The 18364-nt window shown below is 65.5% G+C and overlaps 5 protein-coding genes across 6 annotated transcripts; 2 read left to right on the forward strand and 3 right to left on the reverse strand.

The window, feature by feature from the left end:
- Positions 1 to 369: 369 nt before the first annotated feature.
- Positions 370 to 1373, reverse strand: TNNC2 (troponin C2, fast skeletal type; the record flags this gene model as incomplete). Its single annotated transcript, XM_080628047.1, has 5 exons — positions 1328 to 1373; positions 1083 to 1226; positions 889 to 1003; positions 480 to 616; positions 370 to 401 (listed from the first exon to the last, which is right to left on the reverse strand). The coding sequence occupies exons 1-5, from the start codon at positions 1335 to 1337 to the stop codon at positions 370 to 372; spliced, it is 438 nt and encodes a 145-aa protein (XP_080484173.1). The 5' UTR covers positions 1338 to 1373.
- A 2666-nt stretch (positions 1374 to 4039) lies between these two features.
- On the forward strand, positions 4040 to 5516 carry SNX21 (sorting nexin family member 21; the record flags this gene model as incomplete). Its single annotated transcript, XM_080627747.1, has 3 exons — positions 4040 to 4313; positions 4421 to 4578; positions 4845 to 5516. 3 exons carry the CDS (start codon positions 4040 to 4042, stop codon positions 5514 to 5516), a joined length of 1104 nt encoding a protein of 367 aa, XP_080483873.1.
- A 772-nt stretch (positions 5517 to 6288) lies between these two features.
- Positions 6289 to 8426, reverse strand: ACOT8 (acyl-CoA thioesterase 8). Its single transcript, XM_080627772.1, has 6 exons — positions 8280 to 8426; positions 8054 to 8190; positions 7588 to 7813; positions 7180 to 7337; positions 6724 to 6915; positions 6289 to 6633 (listed from the first exon to the last, which is right to left on the reverse strand). The coding sequence occupies exons 1-6, from the start codon at positions 8420 to 8422 to the stop codon at positions 6515 to 6517; spliced, it is 975 nt and encodes a 324-aa protein (XP_080483898.1). The 5' UTR covers positions 8423 to 8426; the 3' UTR covers positions 6289 to 6514.
- A 2330-nt stretch (positions 8427 to 10756) lies between these two features.
- NEURL2 (neuralized E3 ubiquitin protein ligase 2) lies at positions 10757 to 13595 on the reverse strand (the record flags this gene model as incomplete). Its single annotated transcript, XM_080627792.1, has 2 exons — positions 10757 to 10872; positions 12944 to 13595. 2 exons carry the CDS (start codon positions 13593 to 13595, stop codon positions 10757 to 10759), a joined length of 768 nt encoding a protein of 255 aa, XP_080483918.1.
- On the forward strand, positions 11889 to 18108 carry CTSA (cathepsin A; the record flags this gene model as incomplete). Of its 2 annotated transcripts, none has more annotated exons than XM_080627790.1 (15): positions 11889 to 11969; positions 14175 to 14338; positions 14416 to 14527; positions 14632 to 14682; positions 14917 to 15003; positions 15085 to 15240; positions 15572 to 15663; positions 15967 to 16051; positions 16168 to 16259; positions 16476 to 16554; positions 16654 to 16802; positions 16875 to 16950; positions 17029 to 17118; positions 17223 to 17324; positions 17433 to 18108. In XM_080627790.1, the coding sequence occupies 15 exons, from the start codon at positions 11898 to 11900 to the stop codon at positions 17514 to 17516; spliced, it is 1491 nt and encodes a 496-aa protein (XP_080483916.1). In that variant the 3' UTR covers positions 17517 to 18108. The 2 variants fall into 2 exon arrangements, with proteins under 2 accessions (XP_080483916.1, XP_080483917.1); XM_080627791.1 differs by lacking the exon at positions 11889 to 11969 and adding an exon at positions 13955 to 14005.
- Between the last annotated feature and the right edge of the window lie 256 nt (positions 18109 to 18364).

Consider the following 18364-nt stretch of genomic DNA (forward strand, 5'->3'; position numbering starts at 1 on the left):
CTGGCACCGGCCCAGCCTCCCGTGGGAACCACGGCCCCGCGCTGCCCTTTGGCCCCGCAGCGTGAGCGTGACCAACGCAGGCACCCACCACACACATCCCTGCCAGGGGAGCAGCACAGGGGCCGTGGGGCCACAGCCCCCTCTCTGTGTGAACCCGGTTGAGCCCCGCACCGGCAGCTCGAGCCTCTCCCCTTTTATTGAGGATCACACTGAAACCACGCGCGGAGGAAAAGCTCAGCCGTGGCAGCGGGGCCGGCACAGGGCAGGACACAGCTGGGGCCAGGGGCTGGGTGCAATGGAGCTGCTGCTCCCTGGCTGCTGGTGGAGCAGGGCTGGGCGCAGCTGCCGGCCTGAGGAATGTCTGGTCCTTTACTGCACCCCCTCCATCATCTTCAGGAACTCTGCAAGAGAGCAGCGTGCTCAGCCTCTGGCCCGGCTGGGGCACACAGCACCCGTGCTCAGCCATGGCCGGCACTCACCGTCGAAGTCGATGCGGCCATCGTTGTTCTTGTCCGAGTCCTTCATCATGTCCTCAATGTCCTCATCAGTGACGGGCTCACCAGTGGCCCTCAGGATCTCACCCAGCTCCTCGATGTCAATGAACCCGTCCGCATTCCTGCAGCAGGGTGAGGGCAGGATGTGCCCAAAGAAATAATAAATGTTTTTTGCCCAGAGAAGCTGTGGCTGCCCCATCCCTGGCAGTGTTCAAGGCCAGGTTGGACACAGGGGCTTGGAGCAAGCTGCTCTAGTGGAAGGTGTCCCTGCCCAGGGCAGGGGTTGGAACTGGGTGATCTTAAGATCCTTCCCAACCCAAACCATTCTGATTCTATGTCACCCCGCTAGCCCCTGCAGGCAGGATGGGGCAGCCATCACATCGCCCCCACTCACCGGTCAAAGACGCGGAAGCAGTTGGCCAATTCCTCCTCAGACTTGCCCTTGGCATCCTCTTTCATCTGGCGCACCATCATCACCAGGAACTCCTCAAAGTCAATGGTGCCACTGCCTGGGGGCAGGAAGTCAAGCATGGGTCAGGCTGCCCACCCAGCACCAGCACCTCCTGCCCAGCACCCAGGGCTGCTCACCATCCTCGTCCACCTCCTCTATGATGGCATCCAGCTCCTCCTTTGTGGGGTTCTGGCCCAGCATCCTCATCACCGTCCCCAGCTCCCTGGTGCTGATGTCCCCGCCGCCATCAGCATCGAACATGTCGAAGGCGGCCTTGAACTCTGTGGGGAGAGGGTCAGTGCTGGGCAGTGCGTGGGACGGCGCCGGGGCAGAGCCTGGCCCCGTGCCTTGCCTGGGTCTGGTCCCTCTCCCCCATGCTCACCCGCGATCATCTCCTCGCTGAGGAAGGCACGAGCCTCTGCCTGCTGGTCTGTCTGCAAAGCACGGGAGCGGGCTCAGCGCAGCCACGCACGGTGCACCAGGGAGCCCCACGCACACCACAGCCAGCGAGGCAGGACAGGGGGAGAACCCATCACAGCCAGGGGATGATGCCAGGGCAGCTCTGGTGCCGCACAGGCATCTCTGGTGGCAGTGGGTGCTAGGACCCCTCCGTGGCACAGTGGTCACGGTCCCCATGCGCATCCTTGGCATCCTGGGCACGCGGTGCTATTTTGGGGGTCTCCTCAGCTCCCCTTATAGGGATCAGTGGAGCCGCGGCTGCCGGCACCTGTCGCTCCCGATCGAGTTTCTCCTGGAGGCGCAGGCTGGGGCCGGGGCGAAGCCGTGTCCCATGACCCTGCGCTTGCCTTTCAGCCACCGCTGCCACTGCGCTGTCCCAAGCTCCGGGCAGGGCTGAACTCGTGTCCCCATGCACCCACACCCCCCGGGCAGCCCCCCAGGGACACGGCCATGGGGCCCCTGCACCGCCCTGACACCTCTGTGCCCTTGCCCGCTGAGCTTAGCCTGGCCCCAGGCTCCGTCTCCCCACCACCATCCATGGAGGCACCTCAGCAGCCCTGCTTCCCTGGGCACCCGGCACCCCCTGCACCCCGGGTCTCGCCCCAGCACACAGCACATGCCACGCAGCACATGGCACGCAGCAGCTCTTACCATTGAAGGCATTTTTGCTGCTTCCTTTCCCGAGGGAGTCACCACCTTCTGCAGCAGAACCCCCCAGAAGCTTCCTGGTGCCGCTGGCACACCAATTTGTAGCGTCCCGCCGGGTTGGCGTGCCCCCAGCCGCTGGCCCCCCGGCCCCGGCAGCCTATCAGCTCCCCGGTGGCAATCCGGCCCCGCTCATTGGCAACCGGCGCATTTTACCTAATTTAGCCAAAGCGTTATTGGCCAGGAGCTGGGGATTAAGCGTGGGTCTGGAGCTGGAATAGAAATTCAAGCCCTCTGGGGAGGGACACTGGAGCCTTGGCAGGAGGACAGCTCTGCCCCCACCCCGCGGCACCCCTGCCCAGAGAAGCTCAGCATGGAGGGGGTTAAAAATATCCCCAGAGCCACCAGTATCACTCAGAGAAGGGGTTCAGGACACCCCTGCCCCACACATCTGCCCCAGTACAGGGATATGGACCACGGCCCCCCTCCCCTGCCAAGCCCACAGCCCTGCTGGGGCAGGATCCCAGGATGGGGCCACGCTCCTGTGACACAGCCCCATCCTGACACAGTCACCTCCTTCACCCTGCAAGCCCCCGGGGGCTCCAGCCTCTTTCCACCACCTGTGCCCCTCCTTCAGCCCCATTTTCTGCTCTGGCGGGCCAGGGCACAGCTGTGCTGCAGCACCTACCCCAGATGAGGAAAGGTCCGCAGCAGGACCTTGGCCATGAAGCCCCTGCAGAGCACAGAGCATGCTCCCTGCCCCGCAGTGTGGGGTCCCCATACCATTGGCACCTGAGTCCGGAAAAGGCCCTGTCTCTCCGTGCTACCGGGAGAATGGGAAATCTGCCCAGGTGCCTCTTTGAAGGCTGTGCCATCACACACTGCAGCCCATGCCAGCCACCTCTGCCAGGACCAGCCACAGCTAGTGGCCTTGGGGACATGCTGGCCATGTAGTCTGTGCTCCGTGGTACTCTGAGGAGGTTGCACAAGAGCTGGGGGCTGCAGAGGGGCCAGGCAAACAGCACCCTGTCCTGCAAGGTCCCAATGCCAAGGACATCCAGGAGGTTCCCTGGCTCTTGGTTTTGCTGGGAAAACCCATTTCCAGGATGGGTGCTGGGGATGGCACCAGCACAGCCTCTGCAAAGTCCCACTCTGCCCTGCAGCCAGCAGGGAGGAAGTTGGGAGGGTTTGGGACCACTGGGCACCAGGTGCTGAAGCCCCCCAGAGCCGCCGGTGCCGTGGGAGCTCCAGAACCCCTGATGGAGCCTGGGCAGGATGCGGGCTGCTGGAGCTGAGCGCAGCGGGCGAGCAGGGGCAGAGCGATGGCAGCAGCTGGGCCGGTTCCTCGATATTAATAGACATTCCCAAGGAAGCGGCGAGGAGGGAGCAGGCATGGCGCTAAATAAGGCAGCGGAGCAGCGCGGGGCATGTAGCGAGGTTGGACGGGGCAAAGGCCTGGGGAGCCCGGGCAGCGGGGAACGACCCTACCCGGGAGGTGCGGCACCGCGGAGCCGGGAGCCGCCTGCAGGTACCGGGGTGATGGGGCACCGGGAAAAGGAGGTGATGGGGCGTCAGGACCCCTCAGCGCCAGGCGCCAGGATGCGCGGGGACCCGGGCGGGGGCAGTGGGAGCGGTGACCGGCTGGGGTCGGGCCGGGCCGGCCCCGCTGCCGCGATCCGGGTTCCAGGCGGAGGCGGAGCCGCGCAGGGAGGATCCCGGGACGCGCCGCAGCCATCGCTCGGCACCGCCCGGCGCGGGCAGCGCGGTACGGACCGGCCGGACCGGCCGCGGCGGGACGCGGCTCCGCCGGGCGGGAGCGGGGAGGGTGCGGGAGCGGGCCCGGGGGGTCCCGGGGCCGGGGGTCCCAGGGCCGGGGTGTTCCAGCCTAGGCCCGCACGGGGCCGCAGTGGGCAGCCCCGTGCGGCGGCAGCCCCCGTCCCGCCGCGTTGGGGTGACCGGTGTGACCCCCCCCGGCAGCCGGCCCGCCGGGATGGCCGCCCGCATCCTGCACCGTCTGCGGCACGCTCTGTCCGGTGAAGGTGGCCGGGAGGAGCGGGCGTGCGGCAGCGTTGAGGCCGAGGACTGCCCGGAGAGCTCGGAGCTGGAGGATGACACCGAGGGGCTATCGACGCGCCTCAGCGGCACCCTGAGCTTCACCAGCCACGAGGAGGAGGAGGACGAGGAGGAGGAGGACGAGGAGGAGGGTGCAGGAGAGGAGTTGGGGCAGCCACCGCAGCCGGCGGCAGCGGGTGCCGAGGACGGAGGTAGGTGCTGTTGGGGCCGGAGCGGCAGCACCATGGGGGGGGCGGGCGATGGTGGGGGGGGCGGGCGATGGTGGGTGCCGGGGACTGACACCCGTCTCCCGGCGCAGAGTGGGGCCCTGCGGCCGAGCGTGCCGGCGGCAGCAGCCTCCTGACCCGGCAGCTGCAGGAGCTGTGGCGCAGGTCCCGGGGCAGCCTGACACCGCAGCGCCTGCTCTTCGAGGTCACCAGCGCCAGCGTGATCAGCGAGCGCTCTTCCAAGTACGTGGTGAGTGAGCCCGGTGGGGCTGCACGCAGGGTGATGCTGGGCGGGCGCGGATCCTGTTCTCCCCCGGGGCAGGGGTCTCCCGGGCTGGTGCTTATTTCTCTCTGTCTTTCTCCGTGCTGCTCGGACGGTGCTGGCGGCTCAGATGAGCCTCAGGTAACTATTGCTGATGGGTGCTGTGGCTGCGCCCTCCTGCCCAGGCAGACCCCGCCATGGCCGTGCTCTGGCTCTGCCCACGGCTCTTCCTGACGCCCAGCTCCCCTCTGCAGCTCTACACCATCTACCTGATCCGCTCCGGCCGGTTTGACAAGGCCCCCGCCGCCATTGCCCGGCGCTACTCGGACTTTGAGCGGCTGAACCGCCGCCTGCGCTGCCGCTTCGGCTGCGACATGGCCGGCATCGCCTTCCCCAGGAAGAGGCTGCGCCAGAACTTCACCGCTGAGACCATTGCTAAGCGGAGCCGAGCCTTCGAGCAGTTCCTGTCCCACCTGCACTCCATCGCTGAGATCCGCCGCTCCCCCGAGTTCCTCGAGTTCTTCTTCCTGCAGGACCTGCAGGCAGCACAGCGCCTGACCTGCACTGGCATGTACCGTGAGGCCCTGGCTACCTGGGCCAATGCCTACCGGCTGCAGGACCGGCTGGGGGCCTGCGGCTCCAGCCGCTTCCTGCTGACGCTGGCTGGGCTCGCCGTCTGCCACCAGGAGCTGGATGAGCTCGGCGAGGCCCATGGGTGCTGCGAGCAGGCGCTGCAGCTGCTGGAGGCTCAGGGCAGCCACCCGCTACTGGGGCCCTTCCTGCAGGCACACGTCCACCTCGCCTGGAAGGTGGGCAAGGACAAACGGCGCTCAGAGGCCTGGCTGCAGGACCTGCGGGAGGCCGGGCCGCCCCTGCAGCAGCAGCCCACCCTCAAGGAGTGCCTCATCAAGGAGCCTCTGGAGTGAGCATCCCACTGGTGCCATGGCGAATGGAGGGACAGGGGCAGCAGCGAGGGTGGTGGCACTGTTGGGACGGGGCAGGGAGGCAGTGCTGTGGTCCCGCAGCAGCACGGCCCATGCCCGGGAGCTGCCTCAAAAATGCACTTTCTCTGTGGTTCATCCGCCCCATCCCGTGGGGCCGGGCACTCACCAACGCCACGGCACTGCCGGGACCTGGCTCAAGGGGCTTCGGGGATGGATGGGACCTTAGCTAGGTCATACTGGCACTGCAGAAGGGAGCGGGAAGGTGTCTGCAAAGTCCAGAGCTCTTGCCAGGAGCTTCCCATAAAACTTGCATAAGAAGGACTTTATTTAATAAAGTCTCAGTAGGAAGCAGAGCAAAGTGCCCACCGGGTCTGTTCAGCTTCACCTCCCCCTGGGCACCACCAGTGGGACACTTCATGCTGCCCACCCTGAGGTGGGAGCAGCTCCATCCCCTTTCCCTGCTCCCTCTTCTCTCTTCCAAAGCTCTCTTTTCCCAGTCCCTCCCCAAGCCCAGCCCTGGGGAGCAGAAGCAATGACTGAGGTGCCAGGGCACAGCAAGGGCAGAAGAAGTGAGAAAGGGAAGCAGAAGCTGCATGTGCCGCAGTAACACTTTCACCGGCTGCAGGGGCAGAGCCGGCCCTGGACCCTCCCACCCTCCCCTCCAGCGAGGTTCCCTGGGGTGAGCATGGTGCCACGGGGACAAACTCCAGAGGCTGAGCTGAGCTCTTCACTAACAGCTTGCTTTATTGCAGGTGAAAGGTGCTGATCACATAGTGCGGTTCTGTGCTGTGCTGTTGGTGACAGCACACATCTCTGTGGGTCCCCATCCATCGCAGAGGGCCTCAGGCACCAGCACTCCCACAGTGCTGGATCCAGCCCATGATTCAAGGCTCCTTCCTTGCTGCCTGGGTCCTGCTCTGCCACATCAGTTTTGGTCCCCCTCTCAGCGTGAACAAGCCCTGCCCTGTGGGGCTCCTCAGCTAGAGCTTGCTCTGGTTTGGCATTTCCTGCACCCTGATGACTCCCTCCTGCGCGCAGGTGACAGCAAGGACCCCGTCCCTGCGCCACAGCCGGCCCTGCACCAGGCCCCGGCACCCGCCTGCAGAGAACAACCCTCAGACCACAGCTCCAGGGGTGGGCAGGGCCAGCGTCTGCTGTGCAGGGCCTTGGGGACACGGTGAGAACTCACCAGCCCAGGGGCTCTCGCACTCGTACAGCATCCAGTGGTCTGCTCGGAAGGGCGCGTGGAACCACATGGAATGGTCAAGGGACACCATGAGCTTGATGTGGTACTGCCGGTGCGGTAGCAGGGCCGTGCCCAGGAAGGCGTAGTCGGAGATGTAGGCAGCCACACAGCAGTGCACCTTCATGTCAGTCTCTCCTGCAAAGCAACCGACTCTGCCCATCCCCGCGGGTGGCTGCGGCACCAGCGAAGCCCTGGCCTTGCTCCCGGGGGAAGCCCGTCATGGCTGAGCACAGCACAGGGCACTGCTCCATGCTGCGGCACCTGCATCGCAGCCTTGAAATCCACAGGCTCGGGATGCAGGCAGCCTCTGAACCACAAACCTCGAGTGCTCTGCAGCATGAGCTTGAGCTCGAGCCCTCAGCTTCTGGGGCAGCCGAACACCCTCCTGGCAGGACCCACCTATGTAGCCTCGTGCTCGCACCCAGAAGAACTGCTTTGGCTCCTGTGGCTCCAAGCAGAACGTGTCTGGCGGGTTCACGGGTTTGATATCAATCGGCACATCTTCGGCTTGAATCTTGGTGAGGTGCTTTCTGTATCTCTCTGCCAAGTTAGGATTCCTGTAGACCGACACAGAGAAGTGAGGTTAGTGCCAGGCAGGCCAAAGGCACGTCCTTGGCAGCGGATTCAGCCCGGGGCCACCTGGGACACACTCCTGCCCTGTCCTGCCTTTCTGCTCTCTTCCCACGTGTATTTGGGAATTCCTTGGGCAGTCATCCCAATCCTCTCCTGCCTGCTTTCGCCCCCGCACTTCCCCAAGCCCCAGGCACAGGAATGGCATCCCCGGGGTGCCCCTTCCACCCCACTCACTGCAGGAACTTCTGGATGAGCTCCTCTTGCGTCAACAGGTCCTCCGGGGGGGGCACGGAAGGCATGGTAAACTGGTGCTGCACTGGGCTCCCCTGGGAGAGCTGGAAGGAGGCCTGGCAAGTGAAGATGGGCTTTCCGTGCTGGATGGCCTTCACGGAACGAACAGAGAAGCTCCTCCCGGTGCGGGTCCGCTCCACCTCGTACAGCACCGGCACCTTGGGGTCCCCTGGGACAGCAATGGGACATTCTGTCACTGGGCCACCAGCACCGCCGATGGGACGTGACCTACAGAGGCCAAGCCCTGAGGCCATGCGGGCAATGCCGCACCCCCCCTCCGTGCTGCGCTGCACCAGCTCACCCTGCGGGCCTCATCCGCGGGATTCACCGCACAGCCCCGGCCCCCTGCGCATTGACAGCCGCTCAGCAGCCCGGTTACCCCACTCCTCCCGCCCCGGCCCCGGCCCACCTGCCCGCACGAAGTAGCAGTGCAGCGAGTGGACCTGCTCGTCGCGGCTGACAGAGAGGGCGGCCGCTACCAGGGCCTGCCCCACGATCTGCCCGCCGAAGAGGCGCTGCGTGGCGGGCACCCAGTGGTGCCGGCCCCTGCGGGGGACAAGGCGGCGGCGGTGAGGGCGGCGGCGGTGAGAGCGGCGGCGGCGGGAGCGCGGCCCGGCCTCGGCGGCGCCGAGTACCTGAAGAGGTCGAGCTCCAGGCGCTCCAGGTTCAGCACGCTGGTGATGAGCGCGCTGCGCAGGTCCCCGGGCGGTGGCCGCCCTGAAACCGAACCCGGCCCCGAACCCGCTCCCGCCCCGTCGGCGTCTCGCGGCGCCGCCATCGCCTTCGCCAGCGGCGCCACGGAGAACAACCACCGCTCGGCCGCCGAGCTGAGGGTCAGGAAGCCCCGCCCCCCGGGGGGGCGGGGCCTCCAGCTGATTGGCAGCCCAGGTGTCAGTCAAGTGGGTGTGGCAGAATGCTCTGCGCTGTTTGGCTCCCCTCCTGCCAATCCGGAGCGAGCGCCTTTGATTGGCCAGATCCAGTGTGAGGGCGGGGCCGCATTCAGTTTAAGGCAAGGAGCGCGCTTTCGGCTGCAGTTGCAGCTTCTGGTGCGGTTTCGGGGGTGGCCCTGTTGGGAGCGGGAGCTGTCGCTGGCCTGCTCTGCTCTGCAGTGTCTGCTTCTCCCGGGTTCTTTGCTCTCCTGTCTTTGTGCCTTCTTCCCCGGGATGTGTGATGGCAGCGCCGGAGCCCTCCGGTGCCACCGTACCCGGCAGCAATGGGCCGCTTCGGGCTGGTCCATCCCAGGGGATGCTGGGTGTCCGCCCGGCCGGCAGGGGGCCCCCAGAGCCACGGTACAGCCCGCTGTGGCTCGTAGTAGAGCGGGGCACGCCGGAAGGCGTCCCTCCGGTAGCGGAGGCAGCCGCTCGGTCGCTGCGGGCGGAGGCCCCCCCTTGGCTGGGTGGCTGCTCCGTGGTGACCTGTGTGAGCACATGGTCTCTGTGAACCTCCAGAGCGCAGCCACGGGCAGCGTCCGCGCCCGCTTCTCCCGGGCGCTGCCTGTGCGCCGGGCCGGGGAGTTGGGTCCTCCTGGTGACACTGGCGGTGTCCCTCCTGCTGACCTGGCGAGCCGCGGCTCCCGCCGCGAGGAGGCGGTGGTGTGATGCCGTGTGCTGAGGCTGTGCAGGTCCCGCCGCGCTCTTGTGCAACGGGGCCAATAATGGGCCTTGAGTCACTCGGAGCTGGGTCCGTCCCCGCTCCCCCTCTGCTTGTGCCGGCTGCTGTCGACCCCCAGCGACAGGGACCTGCTCCCGGCGCGCAGGGGCAGGCGGGGGGGGTCACCGCAGCGCTGCGGAGCAAAGGCTTTAAACATGAGGGGTGCGGGAGGGAAACACCCAGAGCTTGCTCCTCAAGCCCCCGTCCCCGGGCGCTGAGCTCGCAGCAAGAGCTGCTCCAGCGCAAGCAGCTCCACAGCCTGTTGGGTTGGGATGTGGGGAGCGGTGTTGGAGACTTCACCCCATTGCTGTGCTTCAGTTGTGTTGGTGTTTTTGGTAGGGTCGGCCCCTTGCAGGAGCAGGACTGCTCTGTGGCTGGGGATTTCCTCTTGATCGAGGGTTTTGTAACATTATCTGATACTATCAGATCTCTGTGACTAAATGGAGTGTTGTGTTTCCTAAAACGTTGGCCTGTGCACTTGGAGCTGCTTGTTTCACTCCTCAGCTGAGCTGCAGAGACACCCCGAGGGCTCTGCCTGCTGCTCCCCCACCATCTCTCCCTGGCATGTGTGGGCTTCCGTCCGATTCTGGAGGGCCCTTCTCTCTGCATCTTGCTTTGTGCAGGTCTGACCCTGTGTCACCACCTGGCACCGGCACTGCAGGAGGGTAAAGGGTCTGGGGAGGGGTTGGGAAGCGCTGGGCTCCCTGCAGCCAGCGAGGTGGGGTAGCTGCACACTGCACCAGGTCACCAGCCACAGGCATGTGCCTGAGCTGCGGCTGCTCCAGCACAGCTCCCAGGGTGCTGCGGGTTTCCCTGCAGTATTGCCCTGTCCCCAGCAGGAAACAGCTCATCCCTCACGGGGTAAACATGTTTCCCAAGAGTGAAACTGCCCGTCTGGGGCCAGCATCCGCCTGTGATTTACCTACACGTGAGTGCTGGGCCCGGCCCTCCTGCGCTCCGCCCGGCCCCCGCACAGGAGCACCCGTGCCCAGCAGGGTCACGGGCTCAGCTTCATGGGGCTGCTGCAGCAGGGGGATCCCAGCCCAGCCCCAGCCCCTGAGCCCTCCTCTGACGGGACTCTCCCACCCTACTGAAAGCAGCGCCCTGTAGCCACAAGAAATGCTGCGACACAGAGGGCGAAGGAAACCCCCTTGGCTGGGGACCAAACACCCCAAAGCTGCAGTTTCCTCCCCAGACAGGAGCGGGGCAGCTGCCCCCTTGCTGCTCGTGTTGCTCCGTGCACCCAAGCCCTGCAGTGCGCTCGCTCGCTGGCTGGCTGGAAGGACTTTATTGCTGCTCTACCCGCTGCTGCCCGCACACCCGCCCTGCGGCGCGGTGAAGGTCTCTCTGACGCGCTCTCATGTCCCCTGTTGGGTGGCTCGTGCCGTGCTCACCAGTGCTGGGGGCAGCTGTGGGTGCAGGTCCTGTCACCGTGGGGCAGCTGGGGGGAGCCCTCAACACCTCACTCATGTTTGCAGAAGCTCTTCAGCGGCGGGGGCAGGTCCAGGCCGTCGATGGCCAGGCGGTGCACGATGTGCCTCTCGATGACCAGCCGGCACAGGGTCTGCAGGGACGGCACTGGGGACAACACAAACAAGGAGCTGAGCTAGCTGTGGGATGGGTCCCACAGCTCCCCAAAGGCACCCAAAGGTGGCAGTTGCTCTGCCACAGGAGCAGCAGGGTCCTGCCCAGGGCTTGAGCTGGCTGCGCTGGCTGGGCTGGGAGCTCGAGGGCTCTGTGCAGGGAAGCTCTTCCCATTGCTCAGAGCAGGACTGAGGGATGGTTCTGTGCCCAAGCCACACCTTGCTGGGGCTGTTTGTATCTGTCATCTCCGGGGGCTGTTGAGCAGCTCCCCAAGTCTCACATACCTGCACTGTGCTCTGCTTTCCCTGGCTCCTTGGCCTGCTTCCACTGCTGGGTGCCTGCAGGACAGCTCTAGCGATGCCTTTGTGACAACTACCTTGACCTATTCTGTGGCCACCCCTGCGGCTCTGCCTGGTTCCTGCTCCTGTGATACACGTCCCTCTGGGATTCCTCTCTCCACAGCCCTTGGTGGCTCAGCACCGCGGTGTGGTTGTTTAAACAAGAGCTGACTCAGGTGCAGCCCTTGGGCCTTGGTTCATCCACAGCCTCCAAACCAAAGGAGAGCTCCCTGGGGCACCGTGCTCAGCCAGAGTGGACCCAGCCCTTTCATCTGAGGCCTCACGGCTGCAGGGCCAGTGCCTCCAGGAGTTCACACCAGGCAGAGCAGGGCTGTGCTGAGCAGGACCATGCTGTGCTCAGCCTGCTGCCAGCCGTGGGGCTGGTTTTGGATGACTGGAGCACTTCTCTCCACCTTGGCAGCGCAGGGGGTGCATCCTGCCGAGTGCTGGGTTACCGGTGGCAGATGCCCTTTGCCTCTCCTGCCCCCCCGTACCATGTGTCACCAGCAGCTCAGCTGCTGCTTCTGCTTTCCACTTCAGCCACCAGTCCCTGGCCAGGAACAGAAACTCACTGGGACTGATTTTAACCCCTGCGGAAGTGGTGCACAAACCAGAGCTACTGCAATCTTAGTGAAGGAGAGGAAGCCAGACTGAGCCTCTGCAGCGGTGCCTGTGCCAGCCATGGGAACACAGCCTGGGGCTCAGTGCTCACAGGGACCCATGGCTGCGGTGAAGGGGCCAGCTCTCCCCCAGGTACGTGCTCCAGGGCATCCCTCACCCTCCAGCGTCTCGGTTGCCTCCGGGAGCTCAGGTCGGTCACCCTCAGCGCACTCCCAAGGCAGGGCCTGGGCAGCCAGGCACGTTTAACCCCCCTGTTTGGATAATTGGGCTCACAGCAGCTGGTGGAAGAATCCCAGATTCCAGCCTTGAGACAGAAGCAGCTGAAGGCTGCACCAGTAGAGAGACGGTTGGTGGCTCCTGGTGGTCGGTGCAGCCACCACCCAGGCACCAGCTCCTGTCTTGCCCCTCATCTCACCTCATCCTCAGCACTGGCTGATTTATGGTGCTAATTAGCAATTACGAGCCTGACTCCTCGTAAGAGCCATGACCAGCACCGGCCGAGGGACGCCAGCCATTGCCCAATCTCCGGTGGCATCACGGGGTGTCAGCTCAGGGCACAGCACGGGGCACGTGGCAGTGCAGGGCGCAGCTTGTGCCTGGGCGGGCGCTGCCGGATGTTTTGGTGCCTGGCAGGACGTCGCCTGGCTCCAGTTGCCGCGTGCCGTGGGTGAGGCCAGGCACCGCGACGGACACCAACAGGCAGCAACGTGAGCACCAGCTCTGGTCTGGAGCGTCCATGCAGCTGGGGGTGAGCATGGTACTGCTGGGGCACCACAGCCCTCGGTCCAGAGCAACCCAGAATACCCACCCCATTGCTCTGCCCAGGAACAGCAACCAGGCCGGGCTCTGCTCCGGCCAGCGCCACCACGAGCCCTCCCTGGTGTGGGCCCTCCCCTGACTCGGTGCAGCAAACTTTCAGCAGACACTGCCCATCAGCAGCAGTGTGGGCTCTCACCCCTGCTCTGGAGGGCCCAGGGCTCTCCTGTGCCCTCTGTCCCATGTTCCTCTGCTCTGTGCCACTCTCTGATGCTCCCACTGTTGAGGTGCCCCCCCCCAGCCATTCCACAGCTCCTGTCCCGTGCCCCTGGGAGGGTTTGGGTGCTTACAGCCATAATCCACTGGGATAACCCGGACGCTCTTGGTGGAGGCAAAGACGTCGACCACGGCGTAGAGCGGGCGGGCTGTGGGCAGGCGCCGGGCGCTGGGCCCCATGTCCTCCCCGTTGATGATGATGTGCATGTCGGCGGTGCCGTCGGGCTGCAGGGTGTACAGCACGCCAATGCGGCTGCGCCGGGCCGTGGGGGGCAGCACATTCGTTCTGTACAGCTCGTCCAGGATGTGGCTATAGCGCCCAGGCCTGCTGCGCCCTACCAGCACATCACGGGGAATCCTCACCCGCTCGATGCACAGGAAAGGCTCCTCGGGGGGGGCCCGTGCCTCCTCCTCATCCACCACCACGCGGTTGTGGTTGCGGGTGATGGCAAACACCCACGTGTCACCCATGTTGACCAGGTCCGGCAGCGAGTACTCAGGCACGGCCTCGAGGCGCTGCGGGTCAAGGGCTGTCAGCCCCACGCGCAGGTGCCCGCACCAGCCCAGCTCCTTCTCCTCGATCTCCACCAGGAACACCTCCCCGGGCGCCAGCGGCTCCTGGCTAAAGCAGAGCCCATGGGCGAAGCTCTCCACGCGCGTGGCCCGCGTGCGGGTCCCATCCAGGCGGACATTGGCGCCGTGGATGCGATGGAAGCGCGCAGCCATCGCCAGCTCTGCTGTGCCTATTTATAACCGGCCCCATCGGCCACAGCTGCCGCGGGGCGGGGACGGGCGCGGGGCCTGGAGGGGGCCTAGTGCCGCGGGGGAGGGTCCCGCGGATACCGGGGGCAGCCGGGCACCGCCAGCCTCAACTGTGCCCAACGCAGAGCCTGCCCGGGGGGGCCCGGCCGTGCCCAGCTGTGTCCGGCCATGCCCGCTGTGCCGCGGCTGCTCTGCCGGAGCCGGTGCCGGGCTCACGTGCCGAGCGGACCGGGACAGAGACCGGGCGCCCCCGGAGCTCAGATTGGCCGCCGCGCGGCCCCACCCCGCTCACGTGATCGCGGGAGGTCATATGGGTGGGTATCATGTGCCTGCCGGTATTGCAGCCTGCGGGAGCTGCGCCGGGAGCTGCGGGGGTCAGCGGCACCGGGCGGGATGGGGCAGGGGCGGCACGGGCGGGAGGGGAGAGACCGGGCACCGGGTGCGGGGCCGGTGCGGGGCCGGGGACAGCTGGGGCGGTTCGTGGGGCGCTGCCGGCCGGGAACGACCGGCAGCGCCCCGACTTCTCTCTCCCGCCGCCCGCAGATGGGGCCGGTGCTGCTGTTGGCGCTGCCGCTGCTGCTGGGGCTGAGCCGAGCCGCCCCTTCGGATCATGAGGTGACCTTCCTGCCCGGGCTGCGTAAGCAGCCGTCCTTTCGGCACTTCTCGGGCTACCTCTGCGCCGGGCCGGGCAAGCGCCTGCACTACTGGTACGTGCGGCCAGGGCTGGGCTCTGCCCCGGGAGAAGGCAGGCGCTGCCCGGGCACTGACAACCGCGTGTCTGCAGGTTCGTGGAGGCCCAGAGCAACCCCCAGAGCAGCCCCCTGGTGCTGTGGCTGAACGGGGGCCCCGGCTGCAGCTCCATGGAGGGCTTCCTGAAGGAGCACGGTCCCTTCCTGGTCAGTAGCTGCAGCTGTCCTGTGGCCGGGCGCTGTCAGGCACGAGCCATCCTGCTGGGGCGAGCCTGGCTGTGCCCTTTGGCCACTGCCTTCTGCCTTCCCAGGTCCAGCCCGATGGGGTTACGCTGAAGTACAACGACTATGCCTGGAACAAGGTATGGGCACAGGCGCTGCCACCATGGCTGAGGGGAGAGGGTGGCCCTGAGTTGGTTCCTCTTGCCTGTGCCATGGAGCCCATTCCTGCAGCCCCCTTTCCTGGCTCACTCTCCTCTCAAGTCTGCTGTCAAGACCTGGCAGGAGCCCTGGGCCAGGCCAGGCACCCGTGGGTGCTGCTGGTGGCAAGCCAGGAGCAGATCCTGTGAGCTCCCTCTCCTCTGCTCTCCCTGCAGATTGCTAACGTGCTCTACCTGGAGTCCCCTGCAGGCGTTGGCTTCTCGTACTCCGATGACAAGAAGTACGCCACGAACGACACAGAGGCGAGTGATGGGGCTGCTAGAAGGGCCCATCCCAGCGTGAGGGTCCTGCCTTGCTGGTGACCTGTCCCTTCTGCCCTGCAGGTTGCTCACAACAACTACCTGGCGCTGAAGGACTTTCTCCGGCTCTTCCCCGAGTACTGCAAGAACGATCTCTACCTCACGGGGGAGAGCTACGGGGGAGTCTACATCCCCACGCTGGCTGAGTGGGTGATGCAAGACCCCAGCCTCAACCTGAAGGTGGGCAGTGGGGCTCTGCTGCCGGCCCAGCCCGAGCAGGGGCTTGGCCCAGCCTTGCCGTGGTGCCGGGTGGGGACAGCTGTGCGGGGCTCTCTCGGGGTGTGGGGCAGGTCCGGCCCAGCAGCCTTTCATCTTGTGCTGGCGCTGGCAGCGGCTGCTGCGGACGTGCCCAGCCCGGCTGTGCAGGACCCAGGGAGCGTTCTCAGGCAGCCCTGGCCCTCCCTGTTCCCTCCGTGCAGTAAACAGAGCTGCATCTGCTTCCTGCCGGCTGCCTGCGGCTGCCCTGTGGGGAGCTGGAACACAACAGGGTTGTTTTCTTCTTGCCTCGCAGGGAATCGCTGTGGGAAATGGTCTCTCATCCTATGAGATCAATGACAACTCCCTGGTTTACTTTGCCTATTACCACGGCCTGCTGGGGACCGAGTAAGAAAGAGGGGTGCTGCTGGATGCACTGTCCCTGTACAAGTGGGCCAGGGCTGGCTGAGTCTGTGGTGTGCGGGACACGGGGAGCCCCTGGCCTGGGCCAGCAGCCAGGCTGTGAAGATGGCTCCTTGTCACGGGCAGCTCCTGTGGGTGTGATTGCTCATGGGCACACAGGGCACGGGCTGAGCCTCGTGCTATGTAGCAGCAAGGCCGGGAGCCTGCGGTGCTGCAGCCACAGCTGATGGCTTTGTGTTGGTGTTGCCATCTGGCAGTGCGGTTCAAGACCCTGGTCTCTGCTCACAGGCTGTGGAAAAACCTGCAGACCTTCTGCTGCTCCCAGGAGAAGTGCAACTTCCACAACAACTCCAACCTGAACTGCACACTCAAGGTGAGGGGAGTGGCAGCCCCCAAGCACGTGCCCTGCGCTGGTGTGTGGGAGCATGGCCCACCACGGACCCTGGAGCATCCTGCTGAGTCCCAACCCCTTCCTGCGGCTTGTTGCAGATGGAGGAGATGATTCAGATTGTGGAGGAATCCGGCCTCAACATCTACAACCTGTACGCGCCGTGTGACGGCGGGGTCCCCGGGGCCATGAGGTCAGAGATGCCCCAGGGAAGTGGGTCTCTGGCACTGGCTTGGTTTGGTTTGCTGTGGGGAGGGTCCTGGCTGGCACTGGGATGGGGTGGGCTGGGCTGAGGTACCTCTGGGACACGTTGATCAGGCCTGGCTGCTGTCGAGGACTCCCCCAGGGAGGGCCCCAAGCTCTTGCTCCTCCAGAGCTTTTAGCCCATCCCACGTCATTCTGGCTGCAGGTATGAGGGTGACTACCTCATCACACACGACCTGGGCAACTCCTTCATCCGCATGCCAATGAGGTTCTCCTGGAGGCAGGTGAGCCCTGGGGCTGCACGTGTCCTCGGGGGGCGGGAGGGGGCAGAGTCCAGCCACCCCCGCAGGCAGTTGTGGCAAGGCCTCTCCTGACTCTCCCAGAACCTGTTCCGGATGCCGGTAGCCCGCAATAAGGTGAGGATGGACCCGCCCTGCACCAACTCCACAGACATCAGCGTGTACCTGAATGCACCGGAGGTGCGGAAGGCTTTGCACATCTCCCCCGAGGCCCCGGAGTGGCAGGTTTGCAGGTGAGTGAGCTCCAGGCGGGAGGGACCGGCCCCAGCGCCAGCGGCCGCCTGATGCTGACACTTCCTCCACAGCTTTGAGGTGAACCGCGGCTACAAGCGCCTCTACATGCAGATGAACGACCAGTACCTGAAGCTGCTCGGAGCCACGGTGCGTGCGGGGGAGCCGCCAGGCCCCGGGACCAGCTCTGCTGAGCTGTGGAGCACTCACGGTCCTTCTGCCCCACAGAAATACCGAATCCTGGTGTACAACGGGGACGTGGACATGGCCTGCAACTTCCTTGGGGACGAGTGGTTTGTGGACTCCCTGTGCCAGAAGGTAAATGGGCAGCGCAGGGCCGGGGCGGGCTGGTCACCAGCTCTGTGTGCTGGGGCTGGCTGCAGTGAGGGCAGTGAGCCCTGAGGGCACCCCCCTGCTCCCAGGTTCAGGTGGCTCGCCGGCCCTGGCTCTACACGGAAAGAGGTGAAAACCAGATCGGGGGCTTCGTGAAGGAGTTTACCAACATCGCCTTCCTCACCATCAAGGTAGGGCTGTGCAGCCTCGGGGGGGGGGACAGGGCTGCCAGTAATGCAGCCGGAGCGGGGCCGTGCTGGCTGGGCTGTGGCTGAGCTGCTGCCACCCATCTCCCACAGGGAGCTGGACACATGGTGCCCATGGACCAGCCGCTCGCTGCCTTCACCATGTTCAGCCGCTTCATTAGGAATGAGCCATACTAAAAACAGGGGAGGCAGCACCTGGCTGCCCCCAGCATCTCCCGCACCGCCCCACTGCAGCTGCGCTGGGGTTCCTGCACCTCACACCCGCCCCTGCTGCAGGCTGTGGGGCTCCTGCACCTCACACCTGCCCCTGCTGCAGCCTGTGGGGCTCCTGCACCTCACACCTGCCCCTGCTGCAGCCTGTGGGGCTCCTGCACCTCACACCTGCCCCTGCTGCAGCCTGTGGGACTCCCTGCGCTAGCCCGGGGTGAGGATGGGGCTGTGGGCAGGAGGGGCAGCCCTGGGGGCTCTGCTCTCACTGGGTGAGGAGCTGTGCGCCTGCTGCAGCTGCCACCTCTCATGTGGCTTCCTGTGTCGCCTCTTCCCTGTCTGGGGTGGCAGCTGCTTCCCCCCTGGTCTGGCACAGCCCCACACTTCCCTTTGCCCCTGCACGCAGAGCCCTGGGCAGACTGAGGCAGCTGCCCCATTAGGAAAGCACAGTCCATGCAGTGGATGCGGGCAGCTCCTGGAAGGCTGTCTGCTCCCAACCTGCTCCCACCTCTGATCCTGCTGCAGGAGGCATTCCATGATGACAATCCCACTGCCCACTCCCTGCCCAGGGCACACCGTGCTCTGGGAACTTGCAATAAACTCTCTGAACCAGGTGGTTCTGCTCCTCCTGCCCAGCTCCTTGCACTGCTCTGTTGTGCCTCTGCTCTCTGATGAGGGTCACCCTGTGCCAAGAACGCTGCAGCAGTGAGTGCTGCCACACTGTGCTGGGGCACCAAGACTTCTGTGTCCTCTGTCCCCTCCACTGCTCAGGGTCACTGAGGCCTGGAAATGGGGCCCCCACAAGAGCAGGGAGAGGC

This window comes from Psittacula echo (assembly GCF_963264785.1).
Source record: "Psittacula echo genome assembly, chromosome: 12".
Lineage (NCBI taxonomy): Eukaryota > Metazoa > Chordata > Aves > Psittaciformes > Psittacidae > Psittacula > Psittacula echo.